Source organism: Galendromus occidentalis, unplaced genomic scaffold (assembly GCF_000255335.2).
Source record: "Galendromus occidentalis unplaced genomic scaffold, Mocc_1.1 scf7180000077170, whole genome shotgun sequence".
NCBI lineage: Eukaryota > Metazoa > Arthropoda > Arachnida > Mesostigmata > Phytoseiidae > Galendromus > Galendromus occidentalis.
In genome coordinates this window covers 323116-343231 of record NW_003805158.1, presented here as the reverse complement: position 1 = coordinate 343231, position 20116 = coordinate 323116, and the positions used below count along the sequence as shown (strand labels likewise).

Genomic DNA, 20116 nt, shown 5'->3' with positions numbered 1-20116 from the left:
CAACACTCCTCGCGCTGCTCCAGCTTGAGAGCGATCCAACCAAGAGCGATACTGGATCTGCACTAGTGTATATCATCTGTTTTGCACATTCTCTTCATCTTTTCCTGTAGTCCACCCGAACCTCAAGTGCACCGGACACCTCAACCGGTTCCTCAGTGACAGCAGTACGGAGCGTTCTCTCGTCACAAATGCCCGGAGTCATAGGATAGGAGTAGGGACCTGAACAAAGGAAAAGCAGCCAAACGAGCAACGGAGGAGGGAAGATGGCGGCTGTTCATCCTGAAACCTTGGCCACGGAGCCTTTGCCGACAGGATGGGAAACACGTTACGATACTCGCACCAATCGCCAGTGAGTTCACTTGTGACAATAGCTCTCCATGAAACAAATCCAAGAAATCGACACCTGGGCTCGTATATTCACTCAACCCGTCCGAGTGATGGGGAGCCCCGATCCGAATGAGGTGACATTGCGAGGGAGCGAATTGCGCTTCATGAGAAAGTTTCGCTTCGAAAATGTCAGTTTCTGTTCTGCGATTTTTCCTCCCTCTGACCCTCCGCCAAATCAAACTCGGACCGGCAGAGGCGCCAGGAAAATTATCCGTACTAATCACTATCTCGGCCCATCGAGATTCGGAAATTACCCATCTGGAGCAGGAGAGCTCATCATCCGCTCAACTGCGTCGGGACGTAAGGCCGACCGAGTCGTCGTCATGCGGCAAGGAATCTTGGTGGCCCGCTGAGTCGGCATGTCTCTTGTGCTTATGCGAGCTTTTGTTCTCGCACAAACAAATCACGCCATCTTTTGTTTGACCCCGGAGTCACAGATGTAATTAAGACCTTTCGCGAAGAAGCGACTAGCGACTGACAACGATGCACTCGAGCCTCTATTGTTTGGATTAGTACCGCCCATTTTTCAGCAGCCCACGACGGTCTCGGTGAGGCGCTCTGAGGATGACGACTGGAAATCGGCTTCCTAGTCCCCACTCGTGGTCGTGAAAAATTAATCGAACGCTCCGGCCAGACCCATTCGTCCCACCGATGAGTCGGTCGTAGGTAGAAACCTGGAGGGTTTTAGCGCATGCCAAGGAAGATCGCGGCGGTGTGGAACCCCAATCGCTGAAGTGGCACGACTCTGCCTCACTGCGTGCGTACGACTACCGCAAGGGTATATTGCCGGTGACAACAGCCGAAGCACGTCAGCCACGTTCGACAAGACACGTAATCGAATCCTATGCCGAGCGCGATCGGGGAACGGGAACGCGATTGATTCAGTCAAGGATCGCAGGCTTCAGATTCTGATCGTTTCCCCCGCTCTGAACAGATTCGGACATTTGTTGCAGATAGGGGGAATTTTCTTCACCGGTTCCGCTCGATTGATTGCGGGAAGCGATCTCATATGCTTTCGGGCAAGCCCCGAGCATGAACGAATTGGAAAACCTGATTCGGGATTTCGATTTTTTGAATGGAGTCCGCAAAGTGAATTCTTGCTTCAAACGAATCTCCTGTCCGAACATGGACGCGACGAACACGACGGGGGGACCTATGGTGCCTAAGACTCACCTCGAGGGAAGGGCGTCCACATCCCTTGTCATTCCGATACAAGTTCCCGTCTGGTTCCCGTCACTGGTCTCAGTCACCGATCTATCACTGGTCTCAGCCAGACTCGAGGATTCCATGCCGTATGATCGGGCGACCCCGCCAGTCTGACTCGGGGATGGGGGAATCAGCGGTGCATTTCTCCAAATCACCCCTGAAATAAATTTTTATTTGTTTGCCGCACTAATCACATCCTTTTGAATGCACCAGCGCACGATAGGAGCCGGGGGCATGAAATTCGCTGGAATCGGTCGTTGAATTTGAATTAGAAGCAGCCAGTCTACTCCTTACATACCTCCGAATGAGACGAGGGGAGTTTCGTGGCCCGTTCCTACGAAAGCTCTGCTGGCTTTGGAGCGCGCACCCGCTCCCTCGCGCGCCGCACACACATGAGCTACAATCATTCCCCTCGTACACAGGAGTCGATACCTTGACCTGGGGCTGCCATGGAAGCGTTCTCTGCCGCTCAAACGAAACGCTGACTCACTCTCCCATTCTTTCGTGTCTTTCGGACTCCTCGGAGCCAATCGAATGTCGGGCGGCGATCATAACGTCGGACGCACTCATTCGGCCCTTCGGCCCAAGTGGGAGTCTCCATTGGTGCGCGGTTTCCAACCCTCAGTGTGACAGCAGTCTTCCGGACCCGATCCACTAGGCCCCGCGTCGCTGGGTTTTGACCACCCGTTCGGAAAGCGTGAAGTCGACCATAGACTGCAGGTGGCTTTGTTGATTTCACGCGCAATAAACCTGGGCGAAGCCGGTTAAGGCGCGTGCTGCCTGGCCAAGCAAATGAGCCCCGTAGTTTATGTGTGCACGCGCAAAAGACACTAAAAGTGACCCGGGGCTCCGTAGACAGGTCTGCCCGTGCCTCGAGGGTGAATGCGAGCTTTCGTAGACGATTCCGAGAATGTTTAGCGCAGATGCGATTAAGGGGTGTATTAGGTTCGGCGATTCGCCAGGTGAACACCTCACCGCGAGGAGCCGGCTCTGAAATTGTTTTAGAAGGAGGCTTTGAGACGAACTCTCACCTTAACTATGGACGAGGCGGGCGAGAGTTCGTTTGATATGATTATTTTCCCGGGATTCCCACCGTGCCTCGAGCGATGCACCTGATTGAACGCGGCGGGAATCGGTCCGGGAATGACGCACTAGATACTCGTCGGAATGCGGATCGAAAGCGGGAGAGATTCAAACATGGAAATCGCACTATTGCGAGTAAACTCCGAAAGGACCATCAGCCTTAGATGTTATGGTTGGGTTTTCGCAAAAGCAATCATCGCCTAATTACCATTCCTTCTCCTCGCAGCTACTTCGTGAACCACGCAGACCACACCACGACTTGGGAGGATCCTCGGCTCCGATATCCCCAATTGCAAAATGTGAGTGGAATTTATAATATTCATAATCTATCCATTCCCGACTCCCGCTGGTCTCAGGCGGACCTTAGACAACCCGCGTAGGAGGCGCATGGTGTCGACATGGTCGGTAGGGACCCGAGAACTGAATGTTTCCGTTCAATTCGCAGGGCAGCTACGCGAAGTATTATCTCTACGGTAGCGGCAAAACAACACCCGAGCCCATTTTGAAAAACAAAATCTACAACGAAGATGTTCTGACAGTGAGTATGCAGTTCACGGTCGAATCAGAGGTGGAAGAATACTGCGCGGAGTTCAAACCTCCGATCTGGGGGAACCTCGCCCCCGCTTTTTAAAAACAAATGATAACTCCGTACAGAACTGTCCTCCACCTTACTACGGCATGCTCTACTACCCACCGCCAATGCAACCTCCTTCTTACGCCGCAAACGTGCAAGGGTCGCCCCGAGATGGTTTCTACACTCCTGCCGCACGCCATATGGGACAGTATTCACCGTACTTCGGCAGCCCGAAGAGCCCTCTCCGATTCAAGGTTCAGTTCTAGTCCAGGATTAGAGAACTGCATTCCACAGCGCTTGTCAGGAGAGGACAATTCAAAGGACGACTTCTTTCAGAGCGACAATAAGATCACCGTTGACGACAAACTTCTCGCCAAGCTTGTCGTTCAATTCCCGACGGTCGATGAGGGTCACATTTTTTCGATACTCAAACAGTACAACAACCGAGAGAATGTCGCTGTTGGAGCTTTATTAGCCGAGGTAGGTTCCAGGGACGGCGCCCTCATCCTCTGAGTTTCCTCAATCCGAGCATCGATGGCGACGGTACGGGGGAGACAGAACTTCATGGATTCGGTCAGCAATCGAATCCCTGCGATTGTTTCGTTTCAGGGTCATCCACGCGCACAGACAAACCCGTCAGGTCATGAGAACGTACCACCAAAGCTGATTCAACCCGATGAAAACCTCGTACAGAAGCTCCATAGCTATTTTCCGAAAGTCGATATAGACTACATCCGGAGTCTCCTTCATAAATTTAACAACGAGGAGCACGGAGTTACACGAGTTCTCGTGAGCGGAGCCGAGAGCTATAACATACGGCAACCCGTACACCACCAGCAGTCTCCGCTCGTAAAGGTCCGCTTCCTGAAGCTGATATTCCCCGAGGTCGATGAAGCCGACATTTACCTCGTGTTACAAAAGTGAGTCAGATTCCCGATGAAGGCGGACGGGTGAATTCCACCCGCGCTCATATCACTCTCATACATATTAGTACTTAGCCTGCCTAACACGTATTGTCGCTCTGTCTCCGCATCTACGAGAGCATAACCTGTACCACAGCACCGACAACAATGCGACCGAGGCCATGGAGCGCTTGGAAGAACAAGGTTACAAAAAACTCGAGGAACCACGACGAAGACCGGACGCGGTTCCGAAGGAACCTCCCGTTCCGCCTCGATCCGCTGAGCTGAAGCGGAAGAACCTCAATCCAACCCCATCTCTACCGGAGCAGAAGAGAAGTGAGTCAGGTCGTGATTTAAAAAAATTAATCCCGGTTGACTCACCATCGCGCGCCGTTCTGAAATTAGATGTTTTCGCAGTAATCGACAAATTGAAGGACGAGTATCCGCATGTGGACGGTGCTCTGATCCCGATGGCCCTCGAGAGCGCTACGTGGATTGAAGACCGGGCTCGGCATCTCCTCGACACGATGTCTGCGAGCGAGAGGTAATCAGACATTAGGGATCGTGATTAAGCTCTCGGTGGACATCTACCGTCAAAGCAAATCGAAATCCGAGCCCCACAAAAAACACCTCTCTATTCGCAGAGCTCCTATGAGTGCTTCAATGCAATCACTCTTGAAAGACATCCTGCCCGACGGCGTCCGGAGGCCGTCTAAATTCTCTGATGAGATCACGAAAGCGGATAAGTCCACACTGACTTCTCCAGAAGCGAAACCCGAGAAGACGCATCGTGTCAAATTCTTCCGTAGGATCTTCCGTTTCAATAAAGGCACGTCGACTCAAGAGGACCAACAGCCGGCTGAGACCACCAGGGTACAGGCTAAAGGACCCGACCCGAAGAATATGAAAGGGCCGTCGAGCAGGAATATTCTGTGAGTTCCTGATCTCAGGTCTAGAACCTTCCGGCTGACGTGTCGTTAAAAGATCGAGAAAAAAATGATTTAGATGACTCGAATCGGAGTTATAATTCGACTCATTTCCCATCCCTCCAGGCGAGACTACATGCCGTGGTTCGGTTCCAACTCATCGAATCGCAAAGGTCCGGATTCGAAGAATGTCAAGGGTCAAGACGCGAAAAATGTTAAGGGATCCGATCCCAAACAAAGCAAAGGTCCAGATCCGTCCAAGGCGCAAGGCCCCAAAGTCAAAGCGAAAGGATCTCAGTTTTCGTTCTTCAAGAAGAAGGAGAAGCACGGCAATCATGTCAGTCAACGCGTTATCGAAGTCCAATGAAGCGATACAACCCATGCGAGCCATTGCTCGTTCCAGTGATCCATTGACACGTCGACTGACTTCATGAGTTCGACAACTCGGCGCTGGCTAGTCTGCCAATCGTCGCAGTGAGCTTGCGTTATTGGTATGGTGTCAATTGCTCCCTCGTCTCCATGGAGGCTTTAAACCTTCCTTGTGCGACTATTCCCTTGCGGGTCATCCGTGAAGATCTTATTCTCATAAATTTCAATTCGAACTTCTAGTCACCACTCTGTTCACCACTAGCACTCCGAGTGAAAGTCTGCACGCACTGTGGTCGCACTCAAAACCTCCGAATGTGAACCTACGATGAGGCCAAACATGTTCTACTTCGTATGCAATTTTTGCCGAAGAATTCTAGCCAAGTTTTCCCCGATCAGCAACTTAGCAAGCAGAGAGAACTATTTTGAAGATACCACAGCCACACCGATAGTCATGAATATCCGCACTCTCAGACGGACGAACGCCAGATTCCTGATTGAGGAAGTTCATTCTCGATCGGGACCTCGTTCGAGATGCGGCTCTTGACAGAAAAATTAGAGGAGGATATCGGAGAACAGCGTCGGAACCATACATCCCATATCAAATGCCACACAGAGTATTTTTCAGAGTGATTTGGAGGCGATGCAGATTTTCTACTTGAGGGTCGGTGGATGTGCGAATCTGAGCGAGAGGTATCGGCTCGGAGCAGTTCAGCAGAACTTTTTGACGGAACAGGGTCCGTCATTTCACCGAAATTCAAGAATTTTTCGAACGAAGAATGCAGAGTCAGCTGCTCTCGCTCCTACGCAGATTTAGCCAAATATGTGATGCGGAGTTCTCGATCGATTCCCCTCATCAGCTGGATCGGCTCTATCGATCCACTGACTGAGGCAGCGAATGACTAGTCCCGGCCGTTGGGGAGATTTCGAGACACACAGCTGAATACGAGCCGCGTTTAGTCAACGAGCCTCATACGAGCCGCCTGTGTGTCGGCGATGTGCAATCGTGTTTTTCGACGATCGAATTGATACTTGTTGTGTCCAACCGATCTCCTACCTAATACTCAAGCTTGGAGCGAGGCGAAGCATTACGATAGAACATCGAGGGACGGACTTGAGATGCAATATCAAAACCTAAATAGGTATGCAGTGCAATATTCTCTCGATTGAGCTCGAATTCGGCGAAGAGAGCTCCGCCCTGGATTCCAGTACGCGTATAGTCCATCCGGAGAGGGACTGAGCAAGCGATGTTCGCGAATCGATGTTTGAATTCCCCGGCCTCGCAACCCGGGCTCTCATGGTGCCACCACTTGGTCTGACGAATTATCTCGACCGAGATTAATCATGTCACTTAAGAAATGTATAAACCATAGATCCTCACCGATCCATCAAATCATCTACTACTCAAATCCTAACACATGTGCAATTCAAACTGAACAGTGATCGTCCTGCGGCAACAGGCTCTTCCTGTCGATTCTCTCCCACGAACCCATCGGAATTTTTATCGAGTCAGCTGTCAGGACCTTCCGGAACCAAGGACGGCGAAACTTGTCGAGATTCTCGGAGCGAATCGATAGGCAGGGTACAAAGCGCCAGGAGTTTTGATGTGCAAGATACACCGATAAGCAGATGCAGAAGTATCAAACGAGTCATTATGAGACAGATTTTTACTGTAGAAGTTCTCACGCAGTAGTCTCAGTAATTATGCCGTCCTCGTCTTTGTGTTGATAATATTCGAGAAGGTCGACCGGCCCGCGCACTCCAACGGGTGAAGACAGTTCCTGGCCGATTCGGTCGGATCGTACATTGGTCCACGTAAATCAATGATTGAGCCTGAGGAAAATCTGAGATTATGCTTTCCCTTATTGAAACTGCCGCCACCCTTGGGATCAGTTGTTCAGTGCGGGAGCCCCAAGTATTGTGTACTGTTAACAATGTGACTGAGCTGAATGATCATACGTCCATTTAAAATAAATACTATCGGATACAAAAGCTACAGGGGACAAGATGTGTTTTCCTTCCCTTGAAGCATGGACTCCCTAGGCAGAGAATGATAGCGCATCATGTGGAAGGAAAGACCGGCGAGCGAAATCGGCGTGTTATTGATCGTATTCAGCAGTCGAGACTTTTATTCAAAATTTACACTTCGCGCTGTTCGGCTTCCTACAAGATTTACCTTAGACTCGATTAACATTGTTCTGCTCTCGTTCCTTTATCACACGTGCGATTCGATTCGAAAGAGAGTTTGATTGATGCGTATCGAATGTCAAGAATTTCACAAGTGATTTCGTTCCGATCGAATCAGCTTCTCTGCGGCGAGAATGAAGATGCCAATGACGAAGTCAGTACGGATTATTATCGTAGTAAAAAGTATATTACAAGAAGTACATGTTTAGTAAATGAACATGCTTCGCACATAATCTATTGTTATCTACAGTGGGATCTTAGATGACGTCTTGCCCATTCATTACTTTGTTCTTTGGAAGTTGCAGAAATATCCGTTGAAAGTGTTGAGACTAGAAGGTTATCGTACGCGGTATTTTCTCAATGATATGCTGTAAATGCGGCTCCTAATTCGCGATCGTCAGATGGGTCGTGCAAGTTCAAGCACCTGCCTTGGTGCTACATTACGCTTGGAACCTTTCATTTTGACTTTCAAACGGCTTTGCACTCTGCAAGCGAGATTCTCGGACCCAGTTTCAATTATGTTTGTTTATAGCGATCCCTAGCGGCGGTTTTACGCGACGGATCCACTCGACTATCCACTCTTTTCCTCACTGGCAAGCACTTCCATACGGCTTGGCGACAGTATACGAATGGACCGTCATGCGAGGCGGGACAAGAATAGAAGTCCCAAGCTACGCGTGGTGTCGCGACGCGGAGACTCCACCGAATCGATCATGAAAAATCAATGATCTCACACACTCGCCACCCATGCTTACTCGAGAGATTAGTTGCTCTGAACACGTACGCCGTAAGTACTGCTCGTCGCTCACGACCACAGTTGGAAGAGGAGATTTTTTCTCAAAGATATGTCTATCGGAATAAATTAATTAATGAATCTAACCAGTGTCAACTCGTTAGAAAATGACCAAAATGAATTCGTTCCGCGCTACGTCTGATAAAGCTCGCATGCAAAAACTCGAGAGGATTCGTTCGCGAGTGAACTCGAAGCCACTGAGACCACCGTAGCGTCTACTGTCGACAATGATAATTCGGATACTTCTTCTGAAATACACCGGTAAAGTGTAGAATTCAAGTTAAAAAAACTCGACGGACTAGATTTCAGTACATCCGTAGCACCAGGACGCTGCAGCATTGTCGCGCTCGATCGCGGGCCGCAGTGAAGCACAACGAAGGCAAAAGTGCTCGCGAGCAGCGCTAAACTCAAAAGCGAATCTCATTAAGTACATCTGGCAGCGAGTTCCCTACCAGATCGTCGTCATCGAATAATTCTCAGACTATAGACGTCGTTTCAACAAACACTCCGTTCATCCTTGATAGCAACCACGCCTTGGTTGACCGAAGGATGGTGTTTTGCGACGTGACGAACCAGATTGCTCTTCCAATGCGTCTTGAAATCGCAGTATGCGCATTGAAGCTTCTCTTCAGTATGACATTTTATATGCTGATTGAGATGGCCCCGTTGCTTCGAAACGTAGTTACAATAAGGGCACTGTAAGCTCCGATCTAGATGTTTCCGTTGGTGTTTCTCGTAGTAGTGTAATATAGGGCTCGAATAATCACACTGGTTACACGAGAAGCGAACCTGCTCTGCGCCTGTACACGATGAGAGCCACTGAAGATCCCCGATTCCATCGAGCAAGTCTGTAGCTGGAAAGATTGAGAATATTTTATGATTAAACTTCAAAAGTCACTGTAGTTGGGAATCTCATGGAACCCAGTCTAAAGTCCTCAACTCCAAGTCAGACTCCGGGAAGCCATTCTACATGCGCAGCACCACGTGGAATTCGTATCGAACCACAAGTTCTTTTATTCAGAAGTTCACAAAATGTCTTCCGAATATGCAAAGCTTCTCGCCGCTCGACTCCTTCGTGGCATCGAGGTCCGACTCCTTATCGCCTGAAATGAGAACTGTGATTAGTGCTGAGGCTTCAAAACCGCATCGGCCAACCTCGCAATTATCGGAATCGTCATGATCGCAATTCGGATCGAGACGAAAAAAAACAGAGGAGGACACACGGTGGTTCTAGAAAAATAGAGAGTAACAGCATTTATTCCTGAATCGAAATCGATCCTTTCAGTGGAGTAGCGTTATGGAATGAGGCACTTCGGGTGCATGGTAGTCCGTTTCTATCTACCATAAACGGGAGGCACTTTTATCATCGAGTCTCGTTCGAGAAGCATAGATTACAAACTTTTGAGCTAGCCAACATTGCACCGTCTGGCGTTCTTATTGTTATTGCATGATGGTGTGCATAAATCTGTTATTTTATCCAGTAAACATAATGTACGTTGGTGTAAATCCAGTAATGTTTCTAATATTATTTCCTTCTATTCAATCGCCTCACGATCTCAATTGAAACGATCGTTCCACATTCCTTCACCAATTCGAGTGGGGAAACCGCACGTTCTTCTTAATTCTCAAGTTTATACACGATACGTGAAGAAGATCGTTCCGCGAGAACGGCAGATTTCAGCCCTGAGCTGGAAAAATCCACGGAATCTCCGAGCAGCGATTTTCTACGTTTTTCGAAGTAGGTAGTTGGCTCAATGTGCTCAGGCTTGAGGTTCCAGATTGGATCTTGGGAGCTGTTCCAGGAGATTTTCAGAGGAAACTCGAACCTCCGATAAGAAGCGAAGGAAGCGTCTCGCGTAGAATAACACGAGAGGCGATAAGATCATTGTGAATTTCGATGAGATAGGTCTGCTTCCGGAACCCCTGAAGCAGTGGTGACGGCACCCTCAATCGGATTCATGGAAACATATGTATGTGCTTGCAGCGAGCTCTCGCGCACGTGATCGCGCGTGGCGGGTGTCTTTTATGAGTTAACCGGCGATTCCCTGCACCGATTACCTAATGCTGGCTTGTTTTGCATGGCGGAACCACGCTCAATTATTTTTACCTAGGACTGCGATGAAAATCGCAAAATTTCCTTCTTCATGCACGCTCCTTCGAGCTGTGCGATCTTGAAATGAAAAATCTGCTGCTATCCGATTCATCGCATAGCGGAGCAAAAATACGTATAATGTGGTCAATCACCGGGTTATCCAGGCGCTGGGCGGTCAGGCATCATTTTCCACGAATTTGGCAGAGGGAGATCGATACCCCACCTCTCGTGAGGATTCGATTCTACTCGCGATGCACTGGAAACCTAGATTTCTAGTGTTGTATCTCAAGCAAACTCATAAGCGACAACATTTTACTCTGCTCGTTCCCGAAGGATCAATAACCGGACCCGACTCACTATGAAGCAAATGACTGGAATCCGGATTTACTCGGATTGATGGACCGCCCGAGCCACCCTAGCTCACCAACCTTCTATTCGCTTCACTGTAAATGACATAAACATACACCGGGTTTGTGACCGTCAGTGATTCATATTGTGTACAAAAGTAGGTTTTCTATCACTGCATTATAATATTTCCTTCATTGCAGTTTGAGGCACCAATGGTACTGAGTCTACAAAGCTCTGTGCTCCCTGAATCTGACGCTATAGGTTTTCCAACTCGTTTCTCCCTCCCAATCACTCAGGAAAGGTTCGGTTAGATATGGCGAAATTCTGGTATTGGCCTGATTTTTCCGCGACCATCTCTGCGGAAACATCGTATGATACCACTCGTGAAACGGTTCCATTATATAGGCTGACCGTAGATCGCCGAGTAATGATGATATCAAAACCCAAATTTCGGCATGGTGGAGAGCAAATTGAAAAACGCAACAGCTCTTGGAGCTCGATGCTGTCGATATTTGTGTGTGGCGAACTTCCAAGAGCTCGAGTCGATTACACTGGAAAATCTTACTCGCTAAATTGTTTCCTACCATAACTGGTAAGTCTTAATCACATAGTGTTTTCCTTCTTCTACTTGAGCACCAAACGGTAAGGCTTCAGAGACGTTTTCCGGTTTAACCAATGACTTTGAAGGCTGAGCTGCAATCGATCAACGGAGCAATCGATGCATTCATGCATTTACCAATTCACAATCGCTCATCGATGTCCGGTCTCTCGACCGCGAGTACCACGGCCGGCGGATCGTATCATGAGGAGCGCTTCGAGCAGCAAAGTACGGAAAAACGTCTCTGTCTGGCTACCGGAACACCGATTACCAACATTTCGTGGGCGATATAATTCCACCAGATGGAATAACGATTCTCCTATCCATCCAGAATGTAGCTGTGGAGGAGTCGAACTCGTCTGACTGTCTCCATGCAAATATTTCCTTCCTTCCGGCGTAAAACAGCAACAATTATAAAACTGATCTCCTCTCTGTCGCGGTTGCTTTTTCCTTCGGGTCTTCCTCATGTATCTGTACACATATTTCGATAATTATTGTGTTACGGATTACCGGGCTCCGTGGAGTATCGTGGATCTATGACCAGCTGAACCAGGCTTCAATTACATGACTATTACTACAACTAGCAAACCTTCATCCCGATGGCTCATATCCGACTCGCTGATCGTTGATGGACAACCATGTGGATGGTGACACTGCTCTTCTGAGTCGCTCGGTACGGACACAGAGGACACTTGTAGGGCTTCTCCCCAGTGTGAACCCTTTCGTGAACGACGTAATGGCCTTTTTTGTTGGTGGAGTATGGACAAACTGGGCACTGATAACGATTGGTCCCCGAGTTCGGCTGGAGGGATTTTCGACCCCGACCCAATGCTTGCTGGATCTGTTTCATGGAATCGATGATGATGGGTGCCAGCTCGAGCCGGGTTGGCAATACAGCTGCAAAACACGAAGGAACCGTGTGTTAGAATCAGATTCCGGAACTCGCAAAATCTCAAATCGCGAGAGTATGGAGGAGACGCCCAACGAGGGCGAGGACAGATTTTCGACGACACCATCGCCGGTCTTTGCTTTATTGCGGGAATTCGCGGCTTCGAAGGAGATCACGATGATCGAATGTCCGACTGGCCGTCAGGGGCCTTGCTTACTTCATGGGTTCCGGAGATGGCCTCTTCCTGTAAGGGAATGGCTCATTAGCTATGGTCTTCGAAATCCGGCGCATCAGATCGACGTTCTCTCCGGTCTTGATCAGTGGAATGAGCACAGATCAATCAACCGACCGACAGTCTCTACGAGATCGATGGAACAGTATGAATCCGTGAGACGATTCAAAAGAGATGACTCATTTCATCGAATAACAATCGCATCGATGCGTCGAGCAGTATTCCATGAGAGCCTCTCGCTGATAAGCGAACATACGGTTCAGATCTTGCATCTTCTTCGAGTCGGAAGCATCTCCTGTCCGCCGCCACGGAGAGCCGCTCCCCTGAAGCAGCCGGGGGGGGTTGAAACTTGGATCGGTCTACAGATCATCCCTCCTTGTGCAAGCTCGGCAAGGAATTCTTTTCTTCATTCGATCAGCGACCGGGAGCGACAGATATTTGACGGCGGGGCCTCCATAGGAGTTTCCGGACAAGAGCTCCATCATGCACCACACACTAGGTTTCCGAGTAAACCCCTAGTGCTGGCCGAGATGCCCCAAGAAAGGCGGATTTCTCAGATGAGATTTGCCGCACAAATGGCGGTAGAAACGGTTTTGACCCATCGGGAAACTTCCGTCTGAGGGCGACATGTTTTCGCTCGAGCTCAGAGCGGTTCTAAAACGATTGAATTCTTCGGTCTCCCTCGGTAAGTATCGGATCATTTCCCCGGTCCTCCTGAGACTCTTCGTCGCACAGCCTGACGGCTAAACGCGTCTCACAGGCTCAGTATGCGTGCAATTCCCTTCAGAGGATATTTCTGACGATATTTTCCGTCTCTGGAATAGCAGAAGAAGACGACGTCAGTTGCCACGGATGTCCAGGTTCGCTCGTGGCGCATCGTTAGAAAGGATAATCGAGAAACATCGCGTTTCTTTATTGGAGGTCGCAGAAGTACAGCTCATTTGACAAGTTTTCTGGGAAATTTTCGATTCGGAGCTGAGGAGAGTGTCGCACCGAAGATTCTCGACGTGAATTTCTGTAAGCAGAACAAGAGTTTAAGAATCGCTTCGTACACCGCATATGATGTTCAGCGTCATGCGGCCATCGATGTTGACTTTCGACATGAGCGATCGATCGATAGATCGATCACGATGCTCTGGATCAGAACGGCAAGCGACAACCAAAAGAGAAACCGTGCGAACGTAACACGGACAACAGTGTTCTCTGGATATGCGCGACTGGTCGGCTCCTTCCTTTTATTCATTCCTGCCACCGATCAGATCAATATGCTGTCATCCCATCGACATGTGAAAAGTTCAGAGCTTGATGATATGCTGAGTTCAATTAGTATTCTGACTTCCCGATCGATTTCGCAAATTAAGACTGACTCCAGGGGTTTCCTCCGCGAATCACTGATTGGAACAGCTTTTGGCGAAGACCTCACAGCTTGTCGACGTGGCACGCATCGGCATAATCGCAAATACACCGTTCGTCCAAATCGCGGAGGCTATCGAGAGGCGCGGATCGTCACACGACCGGTATCTGATGTATGACGCCCTTATGGCTGCGCAGTACCTCTCCAGACAGGAATTTCTTTCCGCAAATGTCGCATTCGTACGGATTGCTTATCGAATGATTCCGAAGATGTTTGAGGAGAGATTTTCTTGCAACATACTGCTTCCCGCAGAAGGTGCAACGAAGACGATTTTCAGCTCCGAACGAGGGATACACTGTGGGAAGAATCAGATCCAAGCCTGTAAGAATCATTCAAATATATGAGACGGAGAGTCCACGACGGATATCCTCGACCGAGTTCCGTTCCCGCTCTCCTAACCAGGGTGCTCAAGAAGATTCGAAGGCACCCGATACCCGATAATTAGGGCTAGGCGTTTGTGGCGGCCGCCACATCCGCCATGAAATCCGCGATTTTCGGCCGGAATGCCCACCTTCCGCGAATTTCGGAGATTTTTTTTACGGAATAAACATGGTCAGTTTGACTCCTCCCGTGACAGACCCCGCATCCCGTTCGATAGATTCCAAGGGGACCATCGATGGCGAGATGTCCTTATCCGCTGCGAACTTCTCCCGCGCCTGTCGCGTATTCGACCCCGCGAAGTTGAAAACAATCGAGATCGAAGCCGGCTACGTCATCGAAAATATACTGTGGTTCGAGGAAAACGATCCGGGGGAGGCTGAACTCCGACTATACTTGTCAGCCAAGAGAAAACTCGAGGCTTCGTCTCATCCGATAGTTTTGTGGATAAATGCGACGGCTCGTTTTCCCGAACTGGCGAAGATCGCTCTGACTTGTCTGAGTGTTCCCGGCACCAGTGTTTCGGCTGATGAGAGATCTTTCAGGAAATGCGCAACTGTTCTTCGAGATGATAGACGTAGTATAAAAAGTGAGAATCTCAGCATGTACAATATGCTTAATCATAACAGTGACGAAATGTGAGTTCTGGTCCTAGCTTCAAGCCTCCTAGGTAGCATGAGGTGATTGACGACAGCAGACAAACATAAGCATCCGCCGTAAGTCCGCGATTTTTGTTGGGGAGATCCGCCACAGGTCCGCGATATTCCCAAAAAAAGTCCGCCACAAACGCCTAGCCCTACCGATAATGAATGATGTGAGTATCGAGGGGAAACAATCGTCGTTTTTCGTTGGAGACAATACAGTCGAAGGCGCAGATTTTTGTCGCAAGTTTTCTCGGGAGTGCTGACCGGCTCCACGGACTTTCTCTGGAAGAAGAAAAATTATTAGTTTGATCGAGCTTTTAGCCCTTCACCTCAATCTGCAAACTTTCATGATCCAATCCTGATTCTGGAACGTCTTTTCCTCAGCATCTTATGCTCGCTAAACGGTCGAGGCTGGAGGTACTCTGGAACGCATGCTGTGACTCCGTTCTCTCCGCGGGGAACTCCCAGTCGAGTCGATCGTCACTTTTTCCATTCGTTTTTTTCCTCATCGCCGTAAAGTGTTCGCAAGCGATAATTTCACGTGGAGGATCCATCCCAATAATGAGCTGTAACAGGTCTCCGTGGACATGACGAGAACTTCTTGTACGATCGGGACCAGACGTCTATTCCGCGAGATGAGGTTCTCGACCGACCATGGGATTTGACCGACTGTCGGAAGCCGCGAATGATTTGGGACTGAGACTGGCGGACCATGTACTCAGAAGAGAGTCTGCTCCAGGCCACATATACGATCCCTTCCTTTGAGGCTTCTTTGTCTCAGCTCATTGTCAGTTATGATTATTAAGATAGAAGATACTAGATCTACACCAGGGAATCCGTCCGACAGCTGAATAATACCCCTGGTAACCCTCATTCGTGATTCCCGCGACATGTTTTTCCACTTCGGCAGAATTCAGATTGAGTCGCATGATTCGAGAGCGCATTCTACGCGTTTTTCGGATAACTTCCGGTCCCCCTCCCCCTTTTCGCACTCGCAGTTCCTTTTGAGAATTATAGGGTCATCCCTCTGCGAGCTGCTACACCAAAAAAAAAAGAATGTACCGAGTGATCGCCGACGATAAAGATTGGAGCGCGGGAATAGATACCGGAAGTTGGTGATCTAGCTTTATTCCTCATTATGTCCACCATAAATCGTTCCTCGCTGCGTTCTCTGTATATGAATGTTTGCCAGCGATCTTTGGCAATACTTTCGTATGCTTATATTATGTACAACGGCTGTCGATTTTCGTGTATAAGTTCTGGGGCGACATCCTCTGTCGGCATAGAAAAATGACTTTTGTTCCTTGAGCGCGAGGCGAGAAGGCGATTGGCGCTATTGCCCTGTCAGGCCATTGGATAGTAAAAAGTTTGTAAACTCACTACAGATGCATGAATATGAATTTGTAGAGTTTCTGAGATACACCAGTACAAAATTCGCCTGGTGCAGAGCATATTCACAGAGTTAGTCCTCGTCTCACTTCATGACATTCTTTACCACTCACTCAGACAGATGCACATCCTTCGACGAAACATCCGATTCAGATACAATATATATTTTCACAATAAACTAGTTCAGGTATCTTTCCGATCTCCTCATCGAGATTCAATAAAAAGTGAAAATGAACCTCATCTGCTCCGGTCAAATCATAGCGAAGATCTGGTGTACCCTATTGTTCGGAATGACATTGGGACACTTCTGAAGACATATTCGCAATCGCGACTCGGCTGAAACTCTTAATGAGCCCCACCTAATCGTGATGGAGCTTCCCAATAGATTACGAAGAATTGAGGCGTTTCTGAATCCCTCGAGTGAATGGGAGGCTCATGGCTCCTCGAGCTTCCTGCGTTTCCCTCATAAACGAAATAGGGTCATGATCACATCATTCTGATCATCAGGTATCTTCCGAAAGCAGAAATGAGACTCTATGAGGGGACGGTAAATTGAATAAATCACGATATCCCGAGCATGAGAGTCTTTTCTCGGGTCTGAAACCCCCGAGCTATCACGCATGAAAATATAAGAATGGAGAAAGTATCCGACGTAGAGAGAAATATTCAAAAACGAGTCATCAATAATAATTCCGTTGCATATTTGCAGAACCTGTCCGCAATCGAGGACTAGATACGAGATCTTTGAGAGTGGCTGTGCTTCCTTATCGGAGTAAAAAGTTCTAGGTTGCGATTCGGGATCAGTCTGTACAGTGCTCCTCAGTGACGGGGAGGAGGGGAGGCTTCCCTGACCGGTCTCCACGTTCGTTTTCAATAGCCGTGTCTCTGTGATATTCGTTGTGGATGATACGACCGGTTGTGTATATAGAGAGCACTACTGGTTTTGAATCTTTGTATGCAAATGTCACAGTGGTACGGCATGTCACCCGTATGCGTTCGTTCATGATCTCGGAGGACGTGCTTTTGGTTGAACCGCCGGCCGCATATAGAGCAGCCGTACGGACGTTCGCCGGTGTGCGTCCTGAAATGGACTTTGAGGTTTTGTTTCGTCGCAAATCCCCTGAAGCATATGCTGCAGTGATGGGGTTTTCGCAGGAGATGATCCGCGTACACGTTCTCAAGTGCTGCAAGAAGATAGACTCCGGTCAAGTTCGACTCAAACTCCTAGTATGTAGTATCCGGCTCATTCGGGCGAACCGGGACGGAGACCGTCGGATTTTCCTATTCTATGATAGAGGGGTCGGTGTGGAACCTCTTCGGCTAGGAGTACTACCTTGTTCTGTTCTCTGTACCTAAACTCGCACATTTTACGCTCGAAGCTACGGGATGTTCATGTGGGATCATTGAGGAGCGAGGATCAGAAGAATATGCGATGGCATCGCTCGCGCCGAGGCGGATGGAGGCCACAAGCTCTGCCGCGTGGATCGGTGAGACGAGAACTCCGGTCCCATCGGAGAATAAGGGTAGAGGATAGAGAACAATTCAAGGGCAATCAAAGAAAGTGTCGATGAGAGGTACTACCGAAAGATAATGATCGACCAAGGCGAATTCAACAAAAGAAGCTGCAACGAGCCTTCGAGTTCAGCGAACTGAGCGCGGTGCCGTCCATAAGATTGTTTTTGGAGATACGCTGTCCGCGCGTTTAGAAGGGCGAAATGCAAGAGCCACCGTCGGCCCTGACGGTAATAACCGTGACGCCGCGCCGCCGGTAAGTGCCGTACGGATGCCTCACATAAACTAACGACCGCTTCCAGCATTTCCGAAATCGCTCGTCCCTCCGAGAGAAAGGGAGTTGCCGCTTTACTTCGCGCCGAAGAGGCATATAGGGACGTTCTCTCTTTTTACTGATCCTTCGACAGGAAAGTATCCCGAGCTTGCGGTGCGATGCGATATCGAGGCTTCATCGAAGAGACCAGGAAACACAATCGGTATATTTGTTCCTAACATGTCGGAAGACAACGGAACAGGGATTTTTATTCGATTTCTGTCGTTCACATGGATGGCGACATCTTCTTAGCGTGCGAATCGTCCACGGTCCGAGGAGCCAGGTCTTGTTAGCACTTGGTCTTCGGGGATACCCTAAATGAATCCATATGTTAATTCATTCTACTGTCCGGGGAATAGAACAAAATCCCGGAGCCTCCAGAGTGCAGGGAATCTCCGAACACGTGGATCTCCACGCGAGTTCCCATGGAGCAGAACGATTTCGGTGTCTGATTCGTCTTCTCTGGTAGATATGGACCTTCGGAGCTGGGGGGAAAACGTTCTCAACTAGATCCATTGCTCCTAAAAAAGGGCTCAGCTGGTTTCCCGCTGCCTTACGGTGCATCGATTCGAGCAGAGGCGAGCGCGTACTGACAGTAATTGTACGAGCGGCCACTCAATCAGGATTATTCCATCTCCGTTGACCAGCGCGGTGATCTCAGAACGATCCGCTCCGAAATCTTCAGGAGGATCGCGAGGAATTTTCTGATTTGTTCGGCGCCGTGTCCTCCCCTCGTAACTAAAAGGCCAACGATCGGGGACCGGAAGCTCGACACGCACCCCACGCTCCCGAATGTCCGAATAATATCGCAAGAGGACCGAATTCCTCTTTCGCGTGGAGAAGAGCCCCTCTCTTCCCGGCATTATTTTCCCGGCATAGCTCGACCGGGATCATTTTCCGAGGGAACAAATCCGGGGGAGCGCTTGAAAATGGATCACGGTAGACGGGTCCGATCTCGAGTGACTGAGTTGACAGAAACGTGAAACTCGCGGAAATGTGGTCTCGAGGTTTCCTTCTGTGCTCACCGCGGTAGGTGGGAGCGAATTCCGATTGACAGCGAATCACCGCCAACAGTTCGATTGACAAACGCCTCCGCGATCACCATCAGAGATTCATGCCTCACGGATTTGTAAGACGGATGACACAAGCAGAGAAACTACGAATGTTTTCTTCGAGCGCTTACACAAGTCTCGACATTACCCATAACTGCCACCGAGGGGACTCATTGCGGAGAGTTGTTTCAGATAATTGCCACCCATAGCGAGATAGCGAATTAGTGTCTCCTGTCCTAGAGGATATCCCGACTCGAGGAAATGGAACGTCAATGAATTCTAACGGGGAAGTCTCAGTTGACGCCGGATTGCTCTCAATTTCGTGTTGAACGCGAAGTCGAGATCGTAGTCAGGCGCTCGTTGACTTTTCTCTGATTTCTTCCCGATACCTTCATTCGATTTGCAGCTTTTCGGACTATAAACAAACTCGTTTCCTCTTCTCTCTTTTTGACCAACCGTTACCGGACGGTTCGCATCCGGCGCGTTCGTAATATCTGCCTTCCTTCACTATCGTTAAGGTGAGCGCAGTCCAGACCGGGGCGATTCCCTCAACATGCACATGATGAAAGTTCCGCCAGAGTAGAGAACACAATTCCGATCGGGCACATAATTGTCTAGTGAAACCCACTCCACAATCGTCGGAGCACATGGAAAACAGACAGGGAACTTCACAGAGAAACATGCAACACTCCTTAACGTGAGAAATCGGGAGAAGGAAACTCAAGCTTCTCAGCTTTAAAAAAATTGTCCTGTTTTTTTCTCATCGCGAAGAAAGCTGAGAGCAAACGCGGTCGTAGTTGGATTGATCGATGTTTGTTGTTGTTGACGACA

At 49.1% G+C, this 20116-nt stretch overlaps 2 protein-coding genes across 2 annotated transcripts; one reads left to right on the top strand and one right to left on the bottom strand.

Annotated features, from left to right (window-relative positions):
* Nucleotides 1-263: 263 nt before the first annotated feature.
* Nucleotides 264-5601, top strand: LOC100906635 (uncharacterized). Its single transcript, XM_003741412.3, has 10 exons — nucleotides 264-349; nucleotides 2903-2975; nucleotides 3122-3214; nucleotides 3331-3504; nucleotides 3587-3730; nucleotides 3860-4170; nucleotides 4310-4488; nucleotides 4570-4696; nucleotides 4797-5084; nucleotides 5205-5601. The coding sequence occupies exons 1-10, from the start codon at nucleotides 264-266 to the stop codon at nucleotides 5443-5445; spliced, it is 1716 nt and encodes a 571-aa protein (XP_003741460.1). The 3' UTR covers nucleotides 5446-5601.
* Nucleotides 5602-8919: 3318 nt separating this feature from the next.
* LOC100906490 (zinc finger protein 37 homolog) lies at nucleotides 8920-17774 on the bottom strand. The gene is made up of 4 exons (XM_029110933.1): nucleotides 17666-17774; nucleotides 17347-17592; nucleotides 12078-12359; nucleotides 8920-9278 (listed from the first exon to the last, which is right to left on the bottom strand). Exons 1-4 carry the CDS (start codon nucleotides 17772-17774, stop codon nucleotides 8920-8922), a joined length of 996 nt encoding a protein of 331 aa, XP_028966766.1.
* Between the last annotated feature and the right edge of the window lie 2342 nt (nucleotides 17775-20116).

Coding starts and splice junctions, on each gene's coding strand:
- LOC100906635 (XM_003741412.3), top strand. CDS start 264: ATGGCGGCTGTTCATCCTGAAACCTTGGCCACGGAGCCTTTGCCGACA. Junction 3,731..3,859: donor TTGGAGCTTTATTAGCCGAG/GTAGGTTCCAGG, acceptor GTTTCGTTTCAG/GGTCATCCACGCGCACAGAC. Junction 5,085..5,204: donor CCGTCGAGCAGGAATATTCT/GTGAGTTCCTGA, acceptor CCATCCCTCCAG/GCGAGACTACATGCCGTGGT.
- LOC100906490 (XM_029110933.1), bottom strand. CDS start 17,774: ATGTGCGAGTTTAGGTACAGAGAACAGAACAAGGTAGTACTCCTAGCC. Junction 17,593..17,665: donor ATCCGACGGTCTCCGTCCCG/GTTCGCCCGAAT, acceptor ATCTTCTTGCAG/CACTTGAGAACGTGTACGCG. Junction 12,360..17,346: donor CATACAAAGATTCAAAACCA/GTAGTGCTCTCT, acceptor CGTGTTTTGCAG/CTGTATTGCCAACCCGGCTC.